The following is a 24,567-nucleotide window of genomic DNA, read 5'->3' on the forward strand; positions in this document are numbered from 1 at the left end:
ACTTTAAGTGTTATGGAATCCTTTGACCCTGCATTCTTCTCAAGCAGTTCATTCCTTTTCACAGTCCTCTCTATTCACATAGCTGGAAAGTATACTTCGTAGTGGCTGCTATACTTCATATCGCATTTTCTTCAGCGTACTTCTCTTGTGCTTGTATCCCTGCAAATCCTTGAAATGGCTCATGTTCGAGTCAACGATTTGTCTTCACTTTGCCAAATCCATTGTCAGTTTGCTGTTCTGATTTTACTTCAGGTTGACTTCTTCCTAAACTTTGTCCTTTTAACACTCTGCATTGTAGCACACTTTTTTGGTTTTCCTTATACTTCATTAATAGTTTCTTCTCAATCTCCTTTATTAACTCTTCCACTTTAGGTGGAAATTTTGGAATACCTCAGGCTCTTCTCTGGGTATTTGATTTTTTTGGATCTACAAACTTTTTAGGTAACTTCATTCTAAAATCACCCACCTCTGGGGCACTTAGGTGGCCCAGCAGGTTGAGCCTGTGACTCTTGATTTTGGTTCAGGTCATGATCCCAGGGTCACGAGATCATCCAATCAGTCTCCTGTAGATTCTAGCTTTGAAATCTATCACAAGTTAGTCTCATTTTTTTTTCATCGCCACTTATATAGTACCTAGTAGTTAAGAATTTGTTTTGGAATCAGACAGCCTGGGTTCAAATTCTGATTCTCACAGTTTCTGTGGCCTGGGACAGGTTATTTAACCTCACCATACCTAGTGTTTTTGTGGGCAAAACTGTAAAATTATTAGAACAATGCTGAGACATAACACACTTTATTAACCTTGAGTGTTAGTAATGCTACCCCCACCACCACCTCCATTCCCATCCTAGTCCAGGCTTCCACCATCTCTTACTGGGATTGCTGCATTACCCTTCTGGTGGTTTTCTATACCTGCATCCTTGTCCTCCACTCATCTGCCTCAAATCCATTCTAACCCACATTCAGCAGACAAGATGATTTTTCTCAGATAAATTACATAATGTCATTTTCAGGCTAGAGACAGTCTCAGGGCTTTACATTGATTATACTTGCTGTAAACTTCGGACTTACATGGCCAACAAAGCCTTTCATCTAGCCCCTGCTGACCTTTCTTAACTTTATCTCTTACCTCATTACTCCTTTCTTACTATGATACAGCTGTACTGCTCATTTTTCTTTAAACAGAATAAGTTATATCATCCTCAGGTCCTTTGTACTGTGCCTGGGATATACTGTTCCTTGTCCTCATCATTTAGATATTCATTTAATGTTCCCTTTCAGAGAGGCCTTCACTGACCACCCAAGGAAAAGAAGCCATTCCAAAAGTCAGTTTCTCAATACCTTAAGTTTCTGCCAAGAGCTTAACAGTATCTAATATTTGTATTTGTTTTTTACCTGCTTTCTCCATTAAAATGTGAATTCCAAAACTCTATTCCTGTGTGAGTTTAGACTATATCCCTAGACCATTGTGCAGTGTTCAGCTTCACCGTAAAGTGATAGAGAATCTTTTGAGAATGCAGTTGCCTTTATTTTTTACTTTCTTTGCCAACCTTCCTGATCTGTACTACAATGTCCTGAATGGACCCAAGTTCAGGAAAACAGCGCCTTACTTTCTTAGGCCTTAAGCTAGATTCAGCTCTCAGTTACCAACCAGACTCTTCATTCAGTACATAGTTGGATTTTTCCATGATTTGTTGACCACCGAGTTAACTTACCCATCTGAGCATAAAAGATTTGACACAGCTTCTGGTTTGATTTTAATATAGCACTTTTTGAGGTCTTGTTTCATGCACTTAATTTACCACTGAAATGCTCTCAAATGAGCCAGAAGGATTGGTTAAGCAGTTGTCACTTACATTCATCTTGTTAAGGCATTAAAAGTTACAAAATACATAATAGAGCTTGGTACCTGAATGGAAACATAAGATCATTGATCTCATTTTTAGTAGTTAACTTGTGAGTTTAAAGTTAACTAGCTATACTGTTTTTGGTTTAATAAATGACTTGCTTTGTCCCTGACTGAAGAAGTTTCTGTTGGTCTAGCAGATAAGGGCTGAAGAGGAAAATTATGACTTAATAATGATGAAAGGTATGTGAATGGATCTGTAAAATGAAGAAAGATGCTGAAATATGGGACATCCTTCATTCTACTACTGGAAAAAATGTCTAAAATAGCTTCTTTATTTTGAGCCACAGCACGGGCAACACCAACAACACAATACCTTACAAGGATTTCTTTTTTTGTATTTTACAGCAAGTCCAAATTTCTCTTTAGTAGTGTTAACATATTCTTTTGTACCATTCACTATCATTTCGATATTGTTGATGCTTTCTCCTTGTTCCTCTACTAAAAGAGATATCTGAATGAAAAGGTCCCTTAAATCTTTTATTTGGTTCTCCAAATTAACAAGTTCCTTGTGTCTTTGTTCTATCTCTGAGAGTTGTGCTTTAGTGATAGTGATTTCTGTAAGTAAGCTTTCATTAAAAACTTCCCATTTGCCTTGATAAAGCATATCATTTACTTCTTCTTCAGGCACTTCTTTTCCAGCAACTTCAAGCTGACGGAAAATAAATGTCTTGCACTTCTCCTGCTTTGCTGCTAATGTGTCATTGTATGCAAACATTGTTTGCTGAAATTGGCGGAACATCGCAGCATGCTGAGATTTAAGTATCCTTGTCACCACTGCTGATGGACCATTTTCAGCCTCTGACTTCTTAACTTCTTTTACTAAATCATCCAAACCTCTGTTAATGTGTTCTGCTTGTATTTTTATCTCCTTTGTAATGCTAGACTCTCTCTTAAGTAGACTAAACCTTCTCATTGAAGCCACCAGGCTTCTCTGTTGCTGCCCAAATTTTTGAACATCATCTGTCAAATTGTTAATACTCTCCTGTAGTTTTTGGATCTCATGTAAGTGTCTCTCAGCTACCGGCTCTCTTTCATAAATAACAGCTTGCTGCAAAAACACCCCTTGTTCTTCTGCTTCTGTAGTCAACACATGCCTGTCTCTGGAGAGTTCGATTTCTTTTGTTCGTTGCTTTAGTTCTTGAAGTCGGTCTTTCATCTTCCGTTTCCTTTTAAGAAGCAAAAATGATTGTGTTGAACAAAGAAAAGTTTGGCATTTTCTCTCAGTAACGGTTGGCTTCACATAGCTAATGTGTGTCTCCCAGGAAAAATCCTCCTAGTTTTCTGAAAAGAGTTTGAAAAATTAGAAAAATCAGTAAGTATTTCCTCATAAAGATAACTGAATAGGAAAAGTAATGTAAAATAATTTATAAGTTACTGCATACCCTGTGGGCCTACTATGAGTCCTGTTCGGTTGGGTGAAATAGCTGAGAAAGCAGTGATAGAGATACAGTTGCCCCCAAATAAGTAGTTCAGTCTCATCTCATGATTCTGCCATTTAATAGCTTTTTGTGCATCTAGAGGATATATCTTAAAATGGAAGATTTGACCATATCTTCAACTTTTAGGAGTAAAAGGGCACTTTGAAAATGCCCTTATTACTAAAGATATTGTTCCTAATTAATTTGGTCTATGTAATGTTAAACTAATTTGCTAAATATGCATTTTAGTGACAGGGCAGATTCCATAGGAAAGATGGAAGCAATATAGATAATATTGGATTTTTTTTTTAATTTCTGAGGCTTCTAGATTGATTAACACATTTGACATAGCACTGTTTTTTTATCCATTATATACACATATATATATATATATATGTATATATATATACATATCCATTATATCCACATATGCTTGGTTTGATTATGCTGACTCCTTATTCTTAGCATTCCTTTGCAAAGATATCCAGACTTAGAACAAAATTTCTACCAATTCATATTAAGTGCTATTTTTTCAGAAATGACAATATATAAAATGCTATTTTGGGGTGCTGATAGGGTTGACATCACATCCTGTGTTGGTCGTTATCCACAGGATTAAATTTGGTGTACATTATATATACACACACACATATACATGCACACACATATATATGTATATAATTTATGCAAACAGCCATGGGATAGTACCCAGGCTGTAGGAAACGGGGTGCCAAGTTAAAGTATATATAATTTATATATACATATATATGTGTTTAGGTCTATACACATGTATGTATATACATATATAATTTATATGTACATATATTGATTTATGTATATGTAATATATATACACTCATTGTTAGGCGTATATATAAAATGAAATGAGTAAGGGGAATGCAAACTGATGTATTCTCTGGAAAACAGTATGGAGTTTCCTCAAAAAGTTAAAAATAGAACTACCCTATGATCTAGCAATTGCATTACTAGATATTTACCCAAAGGATACAAAAGTAATAATTCAAAGGAATACATGTACCCCTATGTTTATAGCAGTATTATTTACTTCCAAATTATGGACGTGTGTGTGTGTGTGTGTGTGTGTGTGTGTATGTTATCTCACTGGAATTTAGATAAAAACAAAAATATATTTAAAAAGACAATCTATGTTAATAAAATACTTTATTTTCATAGAACATCTTGACTTAAGAAGGGCATTTAATAATGCCTTTCATGATATTTTTGCAGATAAGAAGCTGTTGGGGAGTTACAAATAGTGTGTTGAACCACACATAATATCAGTATAAGCCAGAGAAAAATCAGCCAGTATTGCTAATGTTATGCTGTTATGCTATGGGATGTAAGTGTTTGATATTGCTTATGCAAATATTTTTATCAGTGATTTGGGTGTTGTCACAGAAGGCATACTTATCAAATATGTTGATGACACATAATTTGGAGAGATCTTCAAGTACAGAGTTGGGATTCAAAGATTAAAATAGCATAGAACACTCTACTAAAAGGAACAAAATTATGTTTAACCAGGATGGATATAAAATATTGCAACTAATTGTTTAGAAAGCATCTTTACATCTATAAAATGGAAGATCCTATCTTCATGCAGTGCTGATCAAAATAACTGCAGGTTTTAGTTGATTATGAGCTTTATATCAGAATAATCATTATGCTTTCATGAATAATATTGTCATGTCTAGATTGACTAAGAAAGATATTTGTTCCACTGACTTTATGTTAGTCAAAGCAAATGAGAGAAGGACTGTGTTAAGTTCTGATGTTTTGAGATAAGAATTCAAAAATTGGGAATTTCCATACTATCACGGGAAGGTTGAGATTGGAAGACAATCTCAGGGACATAATACAAGGAGAATCACTGAAAAGAATGGAAATACTTTTCCTGCAACAGAGATGTAGGGAGTATCTACAACTGTTTTCTGAAATGTGTAGGTCTGTATGTATAAGAGGGACCAGACTTAACTTGGCATTAATCCAAGAGACATGAGTGGAAATTACATGGAGAGAGGTTTGATTTAGTGTAAAGAAGACTTTTCAAATGAGTAGAGTTGTCCCAAGATAGAATGAACTGCTTCATGAGTTAATAGGCTTGTTGTCACTGGAGATGTTCAAGATTCTTGATTGATGACCCAGTTGATGATGTGGAAATGAGGCCTGCATTGCACGAAAAGTTAAACCAGTGTCCTAATAATATTCCTTTGGTTTTAAAGGACTGACATTCTGTCAAATAATTATTGAGGCTTACTATATGCAAAGTTTTAAATACTGTAGTATTTATTTAATAGTACCTGTCCTGGAATAATTTACTCTCTGAGGGGAGATGGGCAATATACAATTAAACAAATAAATGAGACAATTTTAGATCTTGATGGATCAATTAAGCAAATCTTCTCTAAGGTGGTATTTGAACTATGAGACCTACTGTTGAGAAGATGAAGAGCCATGGGATAGTACCCAGGCTGTAGGAAATGGGGTGCCAAGGCAATGAATGGGATTCCAGAAAGAAGCCTTATAAGTTAGCTAATCAATTTCCACATTTTTCTTATGGGAAAGTTGAGAATCAGAAAAGTTAAATGTCTTACCCAGAGCTTGTTCTTGTTAATGGTAGTACTGGTTAAATAATGCAAGATTTCCTGGCTTCTAGGCTAGTGCTTCTTCCAGTGTGAGATCTATAATATAAATTTCCCAGAATATATATATATATATATGTGTGTATATATATATATATATATTACATAAAGCTGGGATCATCTATATGCTCTTTTGTATTCAGTATTTTATTAAATGTCTGATGATCATGCTGGTGAAGATATTTAAAAACACTCAAAAACATTGGGAAGTGATTGTAGAAACTTTTTCTCATGTGGCAACTTTGTGAAAGCAGAATTACCACCCATAATCTACTATATACTTCTGGTAAAGACTCACCCTCTTTCTGGTGTAGAGGGAGGTTGATGCTAAAAAGTCAGTTAGCTTAATGATGTGTCTTGAATAGCTCCCTACTGTTCTTTGTTTGATTTAGCATTATTTATTACTTCCTTATCTATATGCTCTCTCTGGTATTACCTTATTGATGCTTACAATAAACCCCTCCCCTTAGTGCTTAGGATGTCAGGTTGCTTGTAAACTTTGTCTTTTTTTATTTTTTTATTTTTTTTGGCTGAGGTAATTTCCTTATTTTACACTGCTTTTCTTCCAATCTCCCCCTCAACTTTATTGAGGAATAATTGACAAATATAATTGTATATTTTTAAAGTGTTCAGTGTGATGACTTCATATACATTGTGGAATGATTACCAGTTTCAATATAATGAATACATCCTTCACTTCACATAATTAGCCTTTTTTTTTTGCATGTATGGTTAGAATACTTATGATGTACTCTGAGCAACTTTCAAATATATACACCATATTATTAACCACAGTCCCCATGCTGTACTTTATATCCTCAGAACCTATTTTTCTTTAAATTGAAAGTGTGTACTCTTTGACCTATCTCTGCTCATTTCAGTCTTTCCCCAGCCACCATTCTATTTCTATTCTGTTTCTATGAAATCAAATTTTTTTTTTTTTTAAGATTCCACATGTAAGTGATACAATACAACATTTGTCTTTCTCTGTTTGGCTTATTTAACTTAGCATAATGTCCTCCAGTTTCATCCATGTTGTTGCAAATGTAGAATTTCCTTCTTTTATTTTTTAATTTTATTTCTTTTAATTTGCATCCAAATTAGTTAGCATATAGTGCAACGATGATTTCAGGAGTAGATTCCTTAGTTCCCCTTACCCATTTAGCCCACCCCCCCCCCACAACCCTCCAGTAACCCTCTGTTTGTTCTCCATATTTATGAGTCTCTTATGCTTTGCCCTCTCCCTGTTTTTATATTATTTGTGTTTCCCTTCCCTTATGTTCATCTGTTTTGTCTCTTAAAGTCCTCATATGAGTGAAGTCATAGGATTTTTGTCTTTCTCTGACTGACTAATTTCACTTAGCATAATACCCTCCAGTTCCATCCACGTAGTTGCAAATGGCAAGATTTCATTCTTTTTGATTGCCGAGTAATACTCCATTATATATATATATAATATATATAATATAAATATTATATACGTTATATATATATATATATATATATATAATATATATATATTATATATATATACCACATCTTCTTTATCCATTCATCCATCGATGGACATTTGGGCTCTTTCCATAGTTTAGCTATTGTCAATAGCGCTGCTATAAACATTGGGGTGCATGTGCCCCTTCGAAACAGCATATCTGTATCCCTTGGATAAATGCCTAGTAGTGTAATTGCTGGGTTGTAGGGTACTTCTGTTTTTAGTTTTTTGAGGAACCTCCTTACTGTTTTCCAGAGTGGCTGCACCAGCTTGCATCCCCAAAACTTTGTCTTTTTTAAATTGGCTTTTAAAATATGATTTTTTTCCTCCTCAAATTAGCACCCATAGACAGTTTAAGAAGTCAAATCACTTCAAAGCTTGTAAAGATATACAGCCAACCCTTGCCTGCCCCACCACGCCTCATTTCCATTTTCCCATTCCCAAAGGCAGTTGTTTCCAGCCCCTTAGCTGTATGTTACTTTTAAACTCTCTGTTTCTAGGTAATTTGCTTCCATAGGTGTTTCCGCTTTTTCAGTTTTAAATATTCTATTGTATCTCTGCTATGAAAGATGTGGTTTAACCACATTATACCCCCAGTCTTCCCTCAATTTTTCCCTCTCAGTATAGTTATATCACAATTTTTGGTTAGTATTCTGTGTTTACATTATTCTGACTACCCAAATATTACATATACCAGAGTCACAAAAGGTAGTATGGCTATATTTTCTTTCTCAGATAATTTTTTTCATTGTTTCTAGGCCTTTTCAGTGGATAAGGCTAGGAAATGTGTATTTTCACTTTAAGAAAGCTTTTTGTTGAAGTATTTGCACATATACAGAAAGTGTCCCAAATAAAAATGTATAGTTTGATGATTTTTCACAAAGTGAACACATCCATGTAACCACTACTCAGATCAAGAACCATGTAACTTTTAAATTTCTCTTGAAAATACTAATTACCTCAGGTTTTTAGTTGCTTAATTTTGTACATGTGCATTACTACTTCACTCTAAACTCTTGACTTGAACTGAAAATACCCTCTTAATATATTCAAATATAGTAGGTATTCTTTTTCTTTTATTTCATGTTGTTATTCCATCTTCTGAGGCTTCTTTCTCGAAACCCTCTAGTATGACCTGATTTACTACACAGCAGCTATGTTTCTCTTTTCTTGTGTATTATCTCCTCCTGATCCCTAGTTCCTCATCTCTATTCTTGGTTTATTCCCTTGATTTGGGGGCATACCATAGTTTCCTTTTAAAACATAAATGTGGTGATCACTTATATTTCTGAAAACATTTTTATTCTATCCTTAATACCGGAATGACAGATTTTCTGCAGATATAATTCTTACTTGGAAATTATATTCCATAGAATTTTGAAAACCTTGCTGCATTTTTATCTAACATTCTTTGTCGCCCTTAAGAAATCTGCCATAGAATTCCTGGTATTTTAAATAGGATCGTTTTTTTCCCCTTCCTTTCATAAAAGTCTTGGCCTTTTCTTTTTTAATCTCAGTGTTCTGAATTTTCACAATAACATGACTTGGGGTACATCTTTTTGCATTTATTTGCTGGAAGTTGAATGATTTTTCAGTCTGGAAAATTGATGTATTTAGGATTTTTTTCGGGGGGGGAAAGGAGGTTCCTAATTTTTCAAAAACTTCATCTTTTCCATTCTCTTTGTATTACTTTCTTTAAAATTCCCCTTATTTGGATGTTAACTTTCTTAGCTATTCCTCTAACTTTCTTAGTGTCTGAAAGGTAAAGGGACTTGCCAGAGGCCACATAACTAAAAAGTGGCAGAACCTCATTCAGATACAAGACTACCTGATTGCAGATCTGTTCTTTTTCTGATTTCTATAGTGACTAGAAATAGGTTATCCTAGTGAAATATGCTCTAAATGAAGTTGATCTATATCAAATAGTGTTTTTAGTATAAGTACTATAATAAATTAGTATAATTACTATAAAGACTAAAAAATAAAGTTCTTGTAGAAGGTAATATAGTATATCAGAGCTAAAATAATTATGTTGTTTGCAGCTTTATTATAACCTGTAGTATAATTAGACCAAATTAAGCACTTTACAGTTTAGAAGAGGAAAAAGATTTAATTCTATCTCATATACCTATGTTACAGAAAGTCTCCAAGAATCTTTGAATCCTATCCTTGATACCATGGTAGAGATAGGTATTGTTATATTTTGTTTAGGCTCACAGTCATAGGCTGAGATAAGAGAGATAAGAAGTAATACTTCATTTCTATATATGTACACAGATTTCTGTTTTCTACTAACCTGTTACTATGAATTCTTACAGCTACAATGTATATACTATGCTTTATATAGTTATGTTGTTTTTTGCACTTTTATTTTTGAAAAAACTGACTTTTATCCTTGATAACATGGGAAAAAGAAAAGGCTGAGTATTAGAGGCTCAGATGAGAGATGGGGGTGGTAGGGACCAAAACAAAACAGATTCTGATTTTTATATTCATGAAAATTAAGTCCTGTTTAATGCTTATCTATGGCTAAGTAGTTTTTGGCAATGCTTAAATTTCACAGTTCTCAAGAACCGCAATGTCCCCAACTTTCTCCTTGGTGGCATGGTTTAGAACAAATCCTGAAACAACCCCCTCTAACATTTTTATGGCTGGATAGATATGGTTTTGTTTGTTTGTTTGTTTTAATTAGCAATAAGTGATCAGTGCCATCAAAAGCCTTTTTCTCAAGCATCATAGTTTGAAAAAATGTTTTAAGGAATAGAATATTTCAGATTGCTATTGTAACACAGTATGCCTTTGTAAGTGCTTTTAGAAAAGTAAATTTTACTGTCACTGATTTTGGAAACCAACACATTTGACTCTCACCCTTGTTAAGGTTGTCTTTTCCTGGGTTTCTGTTCTTGAAAGATTAGTTCCCTAGTGTACCTCATTTTAATATTTTTTTTCACATTTTAATATTTGAATAAAACATGCTTCAAGGAATCCTTCAAAATATATTGATAGTATTTTCTATTCATTAATATTAATAATTTTTCCAGAAAAAAACAAGTAAATATTCCACATCTTTTATTCTGTAGGTGTAAATATGTTACTGATATTAAAGAAAAAACAGACTTCCTTTCAGTGCTATGTATCATGGCATGCATATTATAATAAATAATGTTTATATAAAATCAGCGATACAGTTTATACTGTGTTGATCTTCATTTATAGATCCAATGCCTTTCTTTCTTTTCTTGTTTTAAATGTTTTATTTTATTTTTTTGAGAGACAGCATATTTCTTTTGAACATTTAATTTAAAGTGTATTTATGTTAAAGATACCTTAAATTATTAGATTATTTCTGGTTTCTTAGGAATAAATTCCTTTGTTGTGGCCACAGACTGTTTCTTCTGGTGGTGGGCAGGTGTATTTTGTGACCTTTGTCAGTAGTAGGTGATTATATTATACAAGGATGTCCTGAGTGCTCTGCATTATGGATACATCCTTAACCCATTTTTTTTTTTGTTTGTTTGTTTGTTTTTGGCATGACTAGGGCCCTCTGGAGTTTGCCTTCTTAGCCCAGGTACTATAAATATGGGCTTGATTTTTCTCTAGTGATTTTTCTATAGCCCAGGTATATACATATGGGTCTGGATTTTTTTCTTACTGATTTTTATAGCCTCAGTGGATACCTCACCTCCCACTGTAATCCTGACATTAAATCCAACAGATTTTCCTGTAACTGTATATGAACTATATTCTATTTTTTTCTAGTTTACCACTTTAGGAAGCTCAGTTTTAGTCCCCTATTATGCACAAATTCTAAACTGCAGCCTCTAAGGTAAAGTATTTGTATGGAGTTAGCTTTAATTCCTGCTTTCCATTTTGGCTGTGTGTCTCCTCTTCAATTCTAGCATCTGGAAATTTCCCTTTCTTACTTCAAATGTAATGATGCAATTTTAAATTTTGTGTTTTTTCCCTTAAGACTACATCAAACATGTCTACATTTTTTTTTTTTAATGTGTTTTATTTTGAGAGAGGGAGAGAGAAGTCCCAAGCAGGCTCCGCGCTGTCAGTGTGGAGCCTGACGTAGGGCTCCATCTCACAAATCATGTGAATTGAAACCATGAGTCGAAACCTTAATCAACTGAGCCACCCAGGCACCCCGTACTTCCATATGTTTGTAGCAAGAGGGTGGGATATCTGTATATCTTGACTGAAAGTCATAGGTGATTATCTTTACAGAGTTAACATAGTTCAGAATGTTCCTTAAATTCTTCTTAATCTGCCCCAAAATTGACTTAATGTAGGAGGTACTCAGTTGCACTTACATGTTACATATAAATTGTATTTCCTAGTAGTTACCTTTTCATAAGTACATGCATAACTATTTCCAATTTAACCTCTTAATTTTACAGCTTCATAAATTAGAATATTAAGTAAAGTGAGACATATAAGTATATTAGAATTTGAAAGTTGGAAGAGACAGAGTTCATGAAGCCATAAATGTGTAATTGCTTAGGCTACATGAAATTGATGAGACTACCATTGTATATAATCTTTCTGTACCTTAAATGTATTTTTCTTAATGTTGGAAGATTTCTATCCAAATATGAATCCTCTGTCAGTATGTTTAGTTTACTGTGTTGCTATACAATTTTTAATTGTACTGTTAATAACTGACTTATCTTGAGCTTAAATAGGATATTTGCAAAAAGAAAGAAGACTAATTTATAAATATGGTAATCAACTTTGACAATTTGTTCTGGGAAATAGAAAAGTAAACTTTGTATGACGTAAAACTTTCTCCACCCTATTACAAACAGGGAACATTCTCAGAAACAAATATGAGTAAAAATTACCTAATGCTTTAAGAAACATATACCTTGAGACAGATATTTACAGATTTATAGATTTTTTTTTAGTAAGAAATTTCTTTCTACAGTTACTGTATTAAATACACACTATTTTAATAAATGTAACCAGTTTTTATCCAACATGAAATAGAGTATTCTTTTGCTTTTATGTGTGAAGACAACTTGTAACATTTTCCTAATTCAAAGTGAAAGCATCTGTTCATGGAAAATTCACCTCTTGGGCTGCTTAAATATGGAAAGCAAACTAAAAAGAAATATTGAAAATTGCATATATTTTCTCAGAGTTTAAATTCTCATATTTTTTATAATGCAGTCTTTCAGTACTTTTTTATTCTCCTCATTTGTTGTAAATAAATTGTTAAATTACCTTGTGTAATGTAACAGTAAGACCATTTTTGTTTAAATATTTAAGACTTTGGTATAATTTTGAACTCCCACTTATCTTATTAAGCTGTACATACATGAAAAGATTTTTATATTAAGTTTAAAACTACATAGCCATGGAGACAATGTGTTCTAAATATATCATAGCCAACTTTCAAGTCCACCCTTAAAACATTTAATAAAAGTCATTATTATTTTGATTGAAAATGGGCTATTTATTAAGATCTAACATGGTAGGAATTATAAAATAACTTTGAAGAAATATCAAAAAATAAAATAGGTTTTGGTTAAGCTTCTATAGATTACTTAATTCTGAACGTATCAGACTACCTATATATATGTTGCATTTAAATAGTACTGACTTAAGTTTTAAAACCATCAAATCAAATATATTTATATTAAGTTTTATAATTTAAGTACTTAGGATATACTTAAACATTAAAATATAGAATATAGAATATACTGAAACATTAAAACTCTGAGTACTTTGATATTTTTACTGTAGTCCTTTTATAACAAAGTTATTATCTAATTTCTTCCAATTTAAAAGATTTTCAGAAACAATGAAGAAATTAAGATCTTACAGGAAATTATCTTAACTTTAAAAATATTATACATGTGTGTCAATGTGTATATGTGTATGGACATAAGCGTCTTTTCACAATTAAATGTAAAAGTATTCTGAAAGTAAGCACAGTATGACTAATTTATAGTCTACAAAAGAAAGCATTTTAAGTTTGTTTTTAGAAGATCTGATTTTCTAGTGTTTCCAAAATGAGAAGTTATTTTTTAAAGGAATTAAAAGAAAAAGTTGATTTTTATTATAGTGGTTTATTTCAAAGAGCTCTAAACCCAAACCTTATTCAAGATATAGGAGTATAAATGAACAGATCAGTTACCTGGTCGAAATCTAGGCAAACCAGTAACTTTAATTATCTGTTGAGCTATTTTTAAATGTCACACATTTCAGTCTATGGATGTCTTGCATTGAAAAGTACAAAAAAGTAGTTTTATTTACCTTTGTCTTGTTCTTTTTGTTGCTTTTCCACCTGCAGTGTTGGAGTCCTGCCCTTGAGAGAACAGCTGAATTATCTGTAACGTTTCAATCAAATTATTTAAGCCTGTGTCTTATAGTTCACAGGCTAATTTCTGTATGGTTTTCATCTAGTTAATGTAATTGAAAGCCAAATAATGAAGTCAAATAAGTTAGACGCAGAGTTGTCCTTTTGCTGTTAGTATCAAATGAGAAGAACAACTTGCTTGCTTCACACCTGGAGGATCCGGTTTTGCCTGTTAGCTGCCTATTCTTTAGATTAAAGGAAGATCGTTTTCATTGGAGCTAGCCGGTAACAGGAAGTCCTTGTTAAACTGCCTACATAGAGCATTTGGCACAGGCTCTGTAATTTTGATCTTGTATTATGCATAAAAGATATTACGAAAAAGGTGGTTTGTCTTTAGATAGATGTTACTTTGCTTTCTTTAGGTATTAAAACTTGCTAAATGTTACAGAATTTGGAATAAATAGGAATGGAAACAAGCTTGGGGTGAAGCCTTTTTGTTCCATTTACTCTAAAATGATTGAATTCTACTTTATTTTAGGAAATCCCAAGGACTTAACTATGAAATCATTGAATTTCAGAACCATACCAGCCAGAAAAGAGCTCATATTTAAACCTTCCACTTCACTCTTCTTTTTACTTACGCTTGCTATTTTCACTTTAAAATAGTTTCAGTGTAGAAAACCTAAAGGTGTGCAGCAATATGTTATACTGTTTATAATATACAGTATAACAATTCAAAATTAATTTTCACTGGAGTGAAATACAGGAAGTATTAGAAATGAAATTTCTCTCACCTTACTGAATTTTCTTACTCTCCCTTTTTTGCTGCTTGAGTTGTTATGATTTGAGGGTAAGAGGAGGGAAATTGCTATAATATCGTTGGAATGTTTCCAAAATAAGAAATAACTCCATCACACACTTACTCTTCACAGCACTCTTTGTGACAACAAATCACTGGAAACAACACAAAAGCCCTTCCATGTAGGCCTGGCTGAATAAATGGAACATCTGTATAATGACCTTTTTATTCATTAATAAAGAATATAGTAATAAAAAAGATTTCTTTATACTACAGGGTAATTGTAGAATTTACAATTAAAAAAAGCATGCTAGTGCACAAAAGTGTATATAGTGTAGTAGTTTTTGAGGCAAAAAGGAAAGGTGGATATACACACAAATACTCCTCCCCCCCCACCAATCAATAATGGTGAATTTCCATAGTCTCCAAATTGTGTGCTTTAAAATACCATTTCCCCCATATATATGTTTATATGTTCAAAAAGAAGCAATGGGAGGATGAGCTAAAAACTAATGAAAAAAGTTACCTAGATGAGAATGGAAGGAATAGAGAGAGGGACAGGGAAAGAGATGGAAAATAGTTCTGATTGTACCTTGTTTTTACAGTTTTGAATTTGGAACCATATAAACGTTTTAAAAATTAAATCTTAAAATAATAAAACTGTATGTAAAAAGCAAAAGAAGCCTGAAACAAATGAACGTGGCTACATATCTAGATGTTGGCATAGCCACACAGAGAAGCATTATTCCAAGTAATTTTAAAAACCAGTATTTTGACTCATTCATCTTTTGTGGGATGTGTGTTAGAGACAAAAATAACCACAACGAGATCTTAACCTGCATTTGGAAGTATTTTTAGTAATAATATTGGTATTGTTGTGTTGAAACTCTTTATACTGTATGATAAATTGTTAATGTCGGTGTGATTACAAACTGAAGTTTTTAAGTATAAGAAAAAAGAACTACAAATTAAGCTAAGTAAAAACTAATATTTGATTTAAAATGGAAAAATCACTATGAGCTCATGATTTAATTTTTTTCTAAACCAATTTTTCCTATCTCTATCCACTGAAAGGGTCTAGAAGCAATGGCAAGTCAATAGCAGTAAATGCCCATAGTCCCCAGATTGTGGTCTTTAAAATACCAGTTCCTTCTTTACTGAAAGGAATCAGGGCACCTTAGAGAAACTGACGATTTCAGGTCTGGGACATTGTTTCTTTTCTTTCTTTCTTTCTTTCTTTTTTTTTTTTTTAAAGTTTATTCATTTTTGAGAGAGAGAGACACAGCATGAGCGGGAGAGGGGCAGAGAGAGAGGGAGACAGAATCCAAAGCAGGCTCCAGGCTCTGAGCTGTCAGTACAGAGCCTGACGTAGGGCTTGAACTCATGAACTGTCAGATCATGACCTGAGCTGAAGTTGGCCGCTTAACTGACTGAGCCACCCAGGCGCCCCTGGGATATAGTTTCTTATGGGAAAGCAAAGAAGCTATCAAAGATTACTGGAGTTGTGCCAAAAGAACACAGGAGCTAGTTCAAAGAGGACTCCCAATGACCAAAAATCTGTAACTTTGAGCCTCAAAAAAGAACACTGACTAAAATAACCTAAAACACATTATCATATACATGTATGTTTGAAGATATTTAAGTAATCTCTACCCCCAACGTGTAGGCTCAAACTCCGGACCCTGAGATCAAGAGTCACATGCTCTTCTTCTGACTGAGCCAGCCAGGCACCTCTAAAATCCATGAGTTCATAATGATATGTATCCCTCCACAAACCAAAGAAAGCAACTTGATTACCTTTGGAGGTTAATAAGGCACCAATTCACTCTTAGGAAAACTAGGAAATGAAGCAAAGGATCAAACATTTATGTTGACTTTTATCTGAATCGTATTTAAGCATTACCGAGTAGTTGATGAAAGTTTATTCTTTAGACAATACATAGCTAGTAAATTCAGCAGGAATATAGAACTAGAAAAATCATGATTTGATAAGCTCTTGTAAAATAATGAAATTAAGCAAAGGTCATTATGCCTGTTAAAATCATTAGATGAAAGAAAGGTTAGTTGGGAACTTTATTTTGGATGAATCCAGCTGACTCTAGACGAATCCACGGATCTATTATAATATCACTAAAGGTTGTATAACTAGAAGTAATATTCCTTCTAAGTATCATATTAGCACTATCTATGCAATATGCTTGTCATAATTTCAACCAGTACATCTAACTACAGATGTAGCATCTACCGATGTGTATCTAATTACAGATACAGGAAATGCACGTTAAAATGACTTCATGAGGAGGGTATCAGCCCAATCGTACTAAACACAGGAAATTCTATACAAATAGGGCTTGTTTTGTTTTACAAATAGATGTCATGGGAGGAAAAGAGGTGGTGGTGGTAATGTTGCAGGGGTGGGTGTGTTGGGACTGCAGATGATATTGATTCAGAAAGATTTAAATGAATACATTGTAATGTGTATCTTGTTTGGATCTGAATTTGGACATAACATAAAAAATATCAAGGAATGTTAATTTTTTTTAGGCATGATAGTGTATTGTGGTAATGTTTTTTAATTTTTAAATTGCTGGGTGAAGTAACTTGACTGGGCAGGGCAAGTAAAAGATAGTAGATGAGCAAGAATGGCATAATGTTGATAATTTTTAAAGATTAGGTGATAAGGGTTCATTAGACTTATTATTCTATATATTTGTTAAATAACATATTTGGCTCTGAAATGTCTGTCAAACCCTGACCATGACAGTGTTTTATTAAACTTTTGTCCTCTGCCATCTGATAGGCAAACGGTGTTATTTTGTAGTAATTCCTATTTTTTAATAATTTATTTTAGTTTTTCATTTTGTTTTCCCTCAATATGTTCCTGATTGAGTGTCATGTTTTTTATGCCCAATACTATGCCAAATAAATTAAAAGTGGCCCTGGGGTGCCTGGGTGGCTCAGTCGGTTGAGCATCTGACTTCTGCTCAAGTCATGATCTCGTGGTTCATGAATTCGTGCCCTCGACCGGGCTCTGTGCTGACAGCTCAGAGCCTGGAGCCTGCTTTGGATTCTGTGTCTCCTTCTCTCTCTGCCTCTCCCCAACTCGTGCTGTCTCTCTCTCTCTCTCTCTGTCTCTCTCTCTGTCTCTCAAAAGTAAAAATAAAACGTTAAAAAAATTTTTAAAAAGTGGCCCCACCTCTCCAATAGGTTGCACATTTATGTGGACATATTCACACACTGAAAATATAGATGAACTCCAATAGTACAGGCTCAGAATGAATGTCTGGGTGTTTGAAAACATGATACAGTTTGTATTTTAAGAAGATAAGGACATGGGGCGCCTGGGTGGCTCAGTCGGTTGAGCGTCCGACTTCAGCTCAGGTCGTGATCTGAACTCAGGTCCATGAGTTCGAGCCCCACGTCGGGCTCTGTGCTGACACCTCAGAGCCTGGAGCCTGTTTCAGATTCTGTGTCTCCCTCTCTGTCTGACCCTCCCCTGTTCATGCTCTGTCTCTCTCTGTTTCAAAAATAAATAAATGTTAAAATAAATTTAAAAAAAAGGTAAGGACATAATTAATGTGAAAGCTGGAACCGATTGCTGAGGGCTGTGGAAACTAGCAGTCCACTTCTTTTTCTCTTTATAGCTTGTTTTGTTGTTGGCCTATTGACCTATTGCTTATTTTCTTGACACTTTTGTTTACTTGATTTCCTTTTATATAGGCCAAATCTTACAAACTTATTTTAGCAGTAATAAATAAAGTGAAAATGATAACATACATACTACAATACTCTCTAAAACCAGTATGTTTTGTAATCAGTAGGGTTAAATCTTTAGACTAAGAAGAACATGATCAAAATAATTCTAAGTGATTTTATGCTTATACATTTGCTATAAAACTACTTCATTTATGTCTCTCTAGGTTGGCAAATAAACAAGACAAGGAAGGGGCTTTAGGAGAAGCTGATGTGATTGAATGCCTGTCTCTGGAAAAATTGGTCAATGAGCACAAGTGCCTATGTCAAATAGTAAGTTTTTGATTTTTTGCCCTATGAGATATGTTTTTGTAGAGGTGATAGGCAATTAGGTGGTAGGCAGCTAACAAGATAATTTATTAGTGTTTAAAAAAAATTTTTTTTAACCCAGGAAATCACATTCTCCCTGTTCTGTTGATATTATTTAATACTATAACATTTGTTTTTCTGTTTGGTTGTTGCTTCCATAAACTATCTTTCATGATCTCCAAGACTTTAGATTTGCTTTTTGTTTAAGATATTGCTGATAGGAACTTTAAGTTACACAAACATGTCATGCTATAAATTTTGTAGAGGGGTGCCTGGGTGGCTCAGTCCGTTAAGTGTCTGACTTCAGCTCAGGTTGTGATCTCACAGTTTGTTGAGTTTGAGCCCACATCGGGCTCTGCTATCAGCTCAGAGCCTATTTCAGATCCTCTGTCCCCCTCTCTCTGCCCGTCCCTCACTTGCTCATAGTCTCTCTTCCCCCCCACCTCAAAAATAAGTTAAAAAAACAAAAAAAAAATTGTAGCATGCTCTACTATAAATACAAAATGTAAGCATAGGAGAGGTTATCATGAGTTTGGAAGATTTTATCAGGAGAATTATCCTACAATCTTAAGAAAGGTGGACAGAAGATTTAGTCACTCCTTCTGGTTTCAGAAGATGGCCATTAGGGTGTCAATCTTAAAAGATGTTTAATGCTATAAATTCCCTGGTATAAGGAATTAAAACTTTCTGCTGTTTTTAATAAGTAGGGGTATTTTTCTTCTGGCAGTGCAGTTTTGTCTTCCAATGAGTTTGTTTAAAATTATAATTGGCACTGTCGACTTCTTGTAATGTCTTTCACAGCTTACAGATATTATCCACAAAATATATCAGATTATATGTACTAATGTTTAGTAATCATTGCAAAAGTGTGTTTTATAAGTTAAATAAACAGATGCTTCATATAATTAATTAATGGATTAGTTTTGATTTGCCAGTAATTACACTTAATAGTTTATAAACATTTTTGTGGAGAACTCTTAGTTTTAATCTTTAAGTCAAATAAATTTCGGTTTCTCAGGAACCTTGTTCAGCAGTCTTGGGCTATGGAAAGAAAATTGACAAGTCCATTAAAAAAGGCCTTTACTGGCTCCTACATATCATTGCAAGAGACTTTGATGCTTTAAATGAACGTATCCAAAGAGACACAACAGAACAGCGTGCTCTTGAAGAACAAGAGAAACGAGAGAGGGCTGAACGAGTGCGAAAATTACGAGAAGAAAGGTAAGTAGATTAATTTTGTACCACAGTGCATTTGAAAAGTCCAGAACACCACAGTTTTATGAATAATTTTATAGTTTTGTCTATTCAGTTTCCCCTTGCTATATGAAGGAAGACACTAGGTAAATGTTTTATTTCTGTGGATCTTTCTCTACACAAGTTTGAGTGAGAGGGTACTAATTTTCTTAGTGGTGTTATAGTAATTAAATTTATTCTGTAGGTATTTATTAATTCCCAGAATTTGAAGATTTTTCTCTCTTATTTCTTATGGGTACCATTAGTGTAGTGGTTCTCAATTCTTGGGGTGATTTTGTTTCTCAGAGGACATTTAGCAATGTCTGGAGACATTTTTACTTGTCATGGCTGGGAGTAGGTAGAATGCTTGCTACTGGGATCTAATGGGTAGAGGCCAGGGATGCTGCTAAATATCTTGTGATACACAGGACCATCTCTGATAACAAAGAATTATTGGGCTCAATATGTCAATAGATTAAGAAAGCCTTCCCGAGGCACCTGGATGGCTCAGTCAGTTAAGCATCTGACTTTGGCTCAGGTCATGATCTATTGGTTTGTGAGTTCGAGCCCCATGTCAGGCTCTGTGCTGACAGCTTGGAGCCTGGAGCCTGCTTCAGATTCTGTGTCTCCCTTTCTCTCTGCCCCTCCCCTGCCCGTGCTCTGTCTCTCTCTCTCTCTCCCTCTCTCTCAAAAATGAGTAAACATTAAAAAAATGAAAAAGAAAGGAAGAAAGCAAGCAAGCAAGCCTTCTTTAGTCTAAGCAAAGATAGAAGGTAAGCTGCCAGTGGATCTATCAACTAAAGTAAAATCTGATCTTCAGCACTAGTTTTGTCAGAAAGTAGATTAAATTGCAGTGTCTTGCTGCTGGTGGGGATGCAAACTGGTGCAGCCACTCTGGAAAACAGTATGGAGGTTCCTCAAAAATTAAAAATAGAACTACCCTACGACCCAGCAATTGCACTAGTAGGCATTTATCCAAGGGATACAGGTGTGCTGTTTCGAAGGGGCACGTGTACCCCAATGTTTATAGCAACACTATTGACAATGGCCAAAGTATGGAAGGAGCCCAAATGTCCATTGATGGATGAATGGATAAAGAAGATGTGGTGTGTATATATATACACGATGGAGTATTACTCAGCAATCAAAAAGAATGAAATCTTGCCATTTGCAACTACGTGGATGGAACTGGAGGGTATTATGCTAAGCGAAATTAGAGAAAGACAAATATGATGACTTCACTCATATGAGGACTTTAAGATACAAAACAGATGAACATAAGGGAAGGGAAGCAAAAATAATATAAAAACAGGGAGGAGGACAAACCATAAGAGACTCTTACATATGGAGAACAAACAGAGGGTTACTGGAGGAGTTGTGGGAGGGGATTGGGCTAAATGGGTAAGGGGGATTAAGAATCTACTTCTGAAATCATTGTTGCATTATATGCTAGCTAACTGGATGTAAATTAAAAAAAAATTGCAGTGTCTCAGTATTTTAAAAGATGTTTTAAAAATTATTTTTAGGGGCGCCTGGGTGGCGCAGTCGGTTAAGCGTCCGACTTCAGCCAGGTCACGATCTCGCGGTCCGTGAGTTCGAGCCCCGCGTCAGGCTCTGGGCTGATGGCTCGGAGCCTGGAGCCTGTTTCCGATTCTGTGTCTCCCTCTCTCTCTGCCCCTCCCCCGTTCATGCTCTGTCTCTCTCTGTCCCAAAAATAAATAAAAAACGTTTAAAAAAAAATTATTTTTAAAATACGTTGCTTGAGAGCAAACTCTTAAATGGAATTTAGCAAACTCTGAATTAAAAAAAAAAAGTGATTATATAACTTTTACCACGAAATCATTTGTAATAATCTTAATGCTGGAAGAAAGTACTCAGATTTGATTAGAAGTTGAGTTTAGTACTTAATCCCATGATTCTTCTTTCTTTCTTCACTGGATTGTTATATGGTAGAGGAGGGGGAAAATGAAGATTTTTCAGTGAGTTCCTGTAAGATATAAAGTTATCTTCCATATACCTAAATAATATTGGCTTTCCATGTACTTTAACATAGCTGTAGTCTGATAGGCAAGAACTCACTAAGTGCTCTTGGTGATGCCTTTGTGAGATGCTTCCTTACACTGCTGAAGAAACCCTCTGATTACTGGCATCTGTCATTTAATTCGGAGATAGGACCTAAAGGAAAGAAATATTTCTAGAGACATACTCTCCATCTCCAAGATCTCTCCATCTCCATCTACTCAAGAATATGAGCAGATCATTCATCTAGGTCTCTCTTGATACCAGTGTGAGGTTTTATTTTGGTAAATGTGAGAGTCTTTGGGTTTTTTCTCCTAGTGTATCATATTTTAGTGATATAAAGCTTGGTACAACCAATCATTCATGGAAGTATACCTTTTATGTATTTATAAAAATAAAATACATGACCACGCTTTTCTGAAGACTCTTTTGTTTTTCTTCCACTAAGAAAACAAACAATGAAAAAAATTTAGTTGGAAAGAAGTCGTCTAATGTTAGTCACTTTTTTCAAGTTTTTAATTTTTCCATAAAGATATTCTAGATGAGGGGCTCCTGGGTGGCTTGGTCGGTTGGGCGTCCGACTTCGGCTTAGGTCATGATCTCACGGTCCGTGAGTTCAAGCCCCGTGTCGGGCTCCGTGCTGACAGCTCAGAGCCTGGAGCCTGTTTCCGATTCTGTGTCTCCCTCTCTCTCTGCTCCTCCCCAGTTCATGCTCTGTCTCTCTCTGTCTCAAAAATAAATAAACATTAAAAGAAAAAAAAAAAGATATTCTAGATGATGTTAGGACATGTTGTGGCTTTTGTGATACCCATTCTCCTTTCCTCCTTTTTTCCTAGCCATGCCACTTCTGGTCTGAGGCCTCTCCTGTTGAGCAGAGAGACTTTGGAATTAAAAGTGGCATTTAGAGAAGAGTTATTAAAAAAACGAAAAAACTTTTTATTTAATTAAATGTTCAGATATTTTTGAAAAATAGTAAAACGTGCTGTTGTTGATATCTGAAAATAATATGTCAGTGCCAGAAACCTGAAATTGCTTACTAATAAATGAATAACATTACCATCCTGTAGGTATATTCATTTACAGAGTACCTTCACATGCAGAGTACTTTGCACAACCTTATGAAGTACATATTTTTATAAACATTTAGGGGAAAGCTGAGGCTTAAAGATCTAGATATAAGTCCAAAGTCACAGAGGTAATAAATTGCAAATCTCTAACTCTTGGCTTCCTAGGTTTAGAATGAAAGGATATATATTTCCAAAATAGAGCATAATAAATGTCATAGTAATGAGCATTCATATTACCATACTTACAGTGTAGTTGTAGATCTACAATACTTATTCTTCTGTCTTCAGCTACTTGTTTATTTTTTTCACTCCAACAAATCTATTGAGTAATATCTCTGTCTTGAATTCAGCATAAGAAACTGACAATACAGAGATGAATCAGATCTGGTCCCTGCTCGTAATACATGCAGTAGTACAGTAGAGGAGCCAGAATTGTATGGAAACATTAGTTAAAATATTCAGTGACTTTGTTGTTTTATAGAGACTTGGAAAGACATATCTATGTTACCAGGGAAAAACCAGCTAGTTGGACATCAAGAAGCCCCAGGGTTTGGCATCAACTTGGTGAAACAGACACAACACAGTTCTTATATAACTGGCCAGGATTTTTAGTCTTGACAACTCATTAAAAAATGGCGGGGGGAGGGGGGGCAAATTTCTGCCAAGGAAGTCCTCTTCAGAGGGACCCTAGTATATTAATTTATAATTAAAAGCAGAGCTTGGTGGTTGCCAAAGGGGAGGGGGTTGGGGGTGGAGCAAAATGAGTGAAGGAGAGTGGGAGGTACAGACTTCCAGTTACCAGAATGAGTAAGTGTCAGGGATGAAAGGTACAGCAAAGGGAACATATAAGGTTTTATAATAGAGTTGTATGCTGACAGATGGTGACCACACTTATGGTGAACATCCAGCTACTCATTTTAAAAAGTAGCTTATTATTCTTCATGTATGGGGCAATATTAACTATGAATCACAGAGATAGTGTATGTTTCAGTAGTAACTCATGTGGAAATACTTAATCTGAGTGATATAGAGCAACTTAGTTTTATAGTTTCTTTACTTCTTTGCAGCAACAGTTGTTATCTAGTCCATATGTGATATACAGTTTGACACAGCCCTGAAGAAGGCTGTTAACAAGAGGACTTATTTGTTAACATCAATGACAGCATTTGTTTGGGAGAGAAATTAACAAATCTGTGAATATAAACCTTTGGCACGTAGAAAATTAATTAGCAACTACCACTGACATTAAGGAGTCAGTCATAGGGAGAATGTTATTTTTGTCAGCATTTCCTTTTTTTTTTTTTTTTAATTCAAATGATTAACAGTGGAATATTACTCAGCCATAAAAAAGAACAAGATCTTACATTTGCAACAACATGGATAGATCTGGAGGGTATTCTGCTATGTGAAATAAGTGAAAGACAGATACCATGTTTTCATTTATATGTGGAATCTAAAAAGCAAATGAAAAACAAAGTGAAACAGACCCGGAAGCACAGAGAACAAACTGGTGGTTGCCAAGGGAAGGGGGGGGGGGGGGGACAGGCAAAATGGGTGAAGGGGAGTGGGAGGTACAGGCTTCCAGTTATGGAATGAATA

At 34.6% G+C, this 24,567-nt stretch overlaps 2 protein-coding genes across 5 annotated transcripts in view; one reads left to right on the plus strand and one right to left on the minus strand.

Moving 5' to 3' along the window:
• Positions 1-24,567, plus strand: part of ARL13B (ADP ribosylation factor like GTPase 13B) — a 67,122-nt gene that overhangs the window by 26,554 nt on the left and 16,001 nt on the right. For all 4 annotated transcript variants that reach the window (XM_049628033.1, XM_049628035.1, XM_049628036.1 and 1 more), the window contains 2 exons: positions 18,508-18,613; positions 19,668-19,870. In XM_049628033.1, the coding sequence (XP_049483990.1) occupies positions 18,508-18,613; positions 19,668-19,870 (309 nt within the window). The remainder of the gene's footprint in view (positions 1-18,507; positions 18,614-19,667; positions 19,871-24,567) is intronic.
• STX19 (syntaxin 19) lies at positions 622-13,831 on the minus strand. Its single transcript, XM_049628038.1, has 2 exons — positions 13,746-13,831; positions 622-3,190 (listed from the first exon to the last, which is right to left on the minus strand). The coding sequence occupies exon 2, from the start codon at positions 3,063-3,065 to the stop codon at positions 2,181-2,183; it is 885 nt and encodes a 294-aa protein (XP_049483995.1). The 5' UTR covers positions 3,066-3,190; positions 13,746-13,831; the 3' UTR covers positions 622-2,180.

This window comes from Panthera uncia, chromosome C2, assembly GCF_023721935.1.
Source record: "Panthera uncia isolate 11264 chromosome C2, Puncia_PCG_1.0, whole genome shotgun sequence".
Lineage (NCBI taxonomy): Eukaryota > Metazoa > Chordata > Mammalia > Carnivora > Felidae > Panthera > Panthera uncia.

Excerpts from the sequence above, each read along its gene's own strand:
- STX19 (XM_049628038.1), bottom strand. The coding sequence starts at position 3,065 with ATGAAAGACCGACTTCAAGAACTAAAGCAACGAACAAAAGAAATCGAA.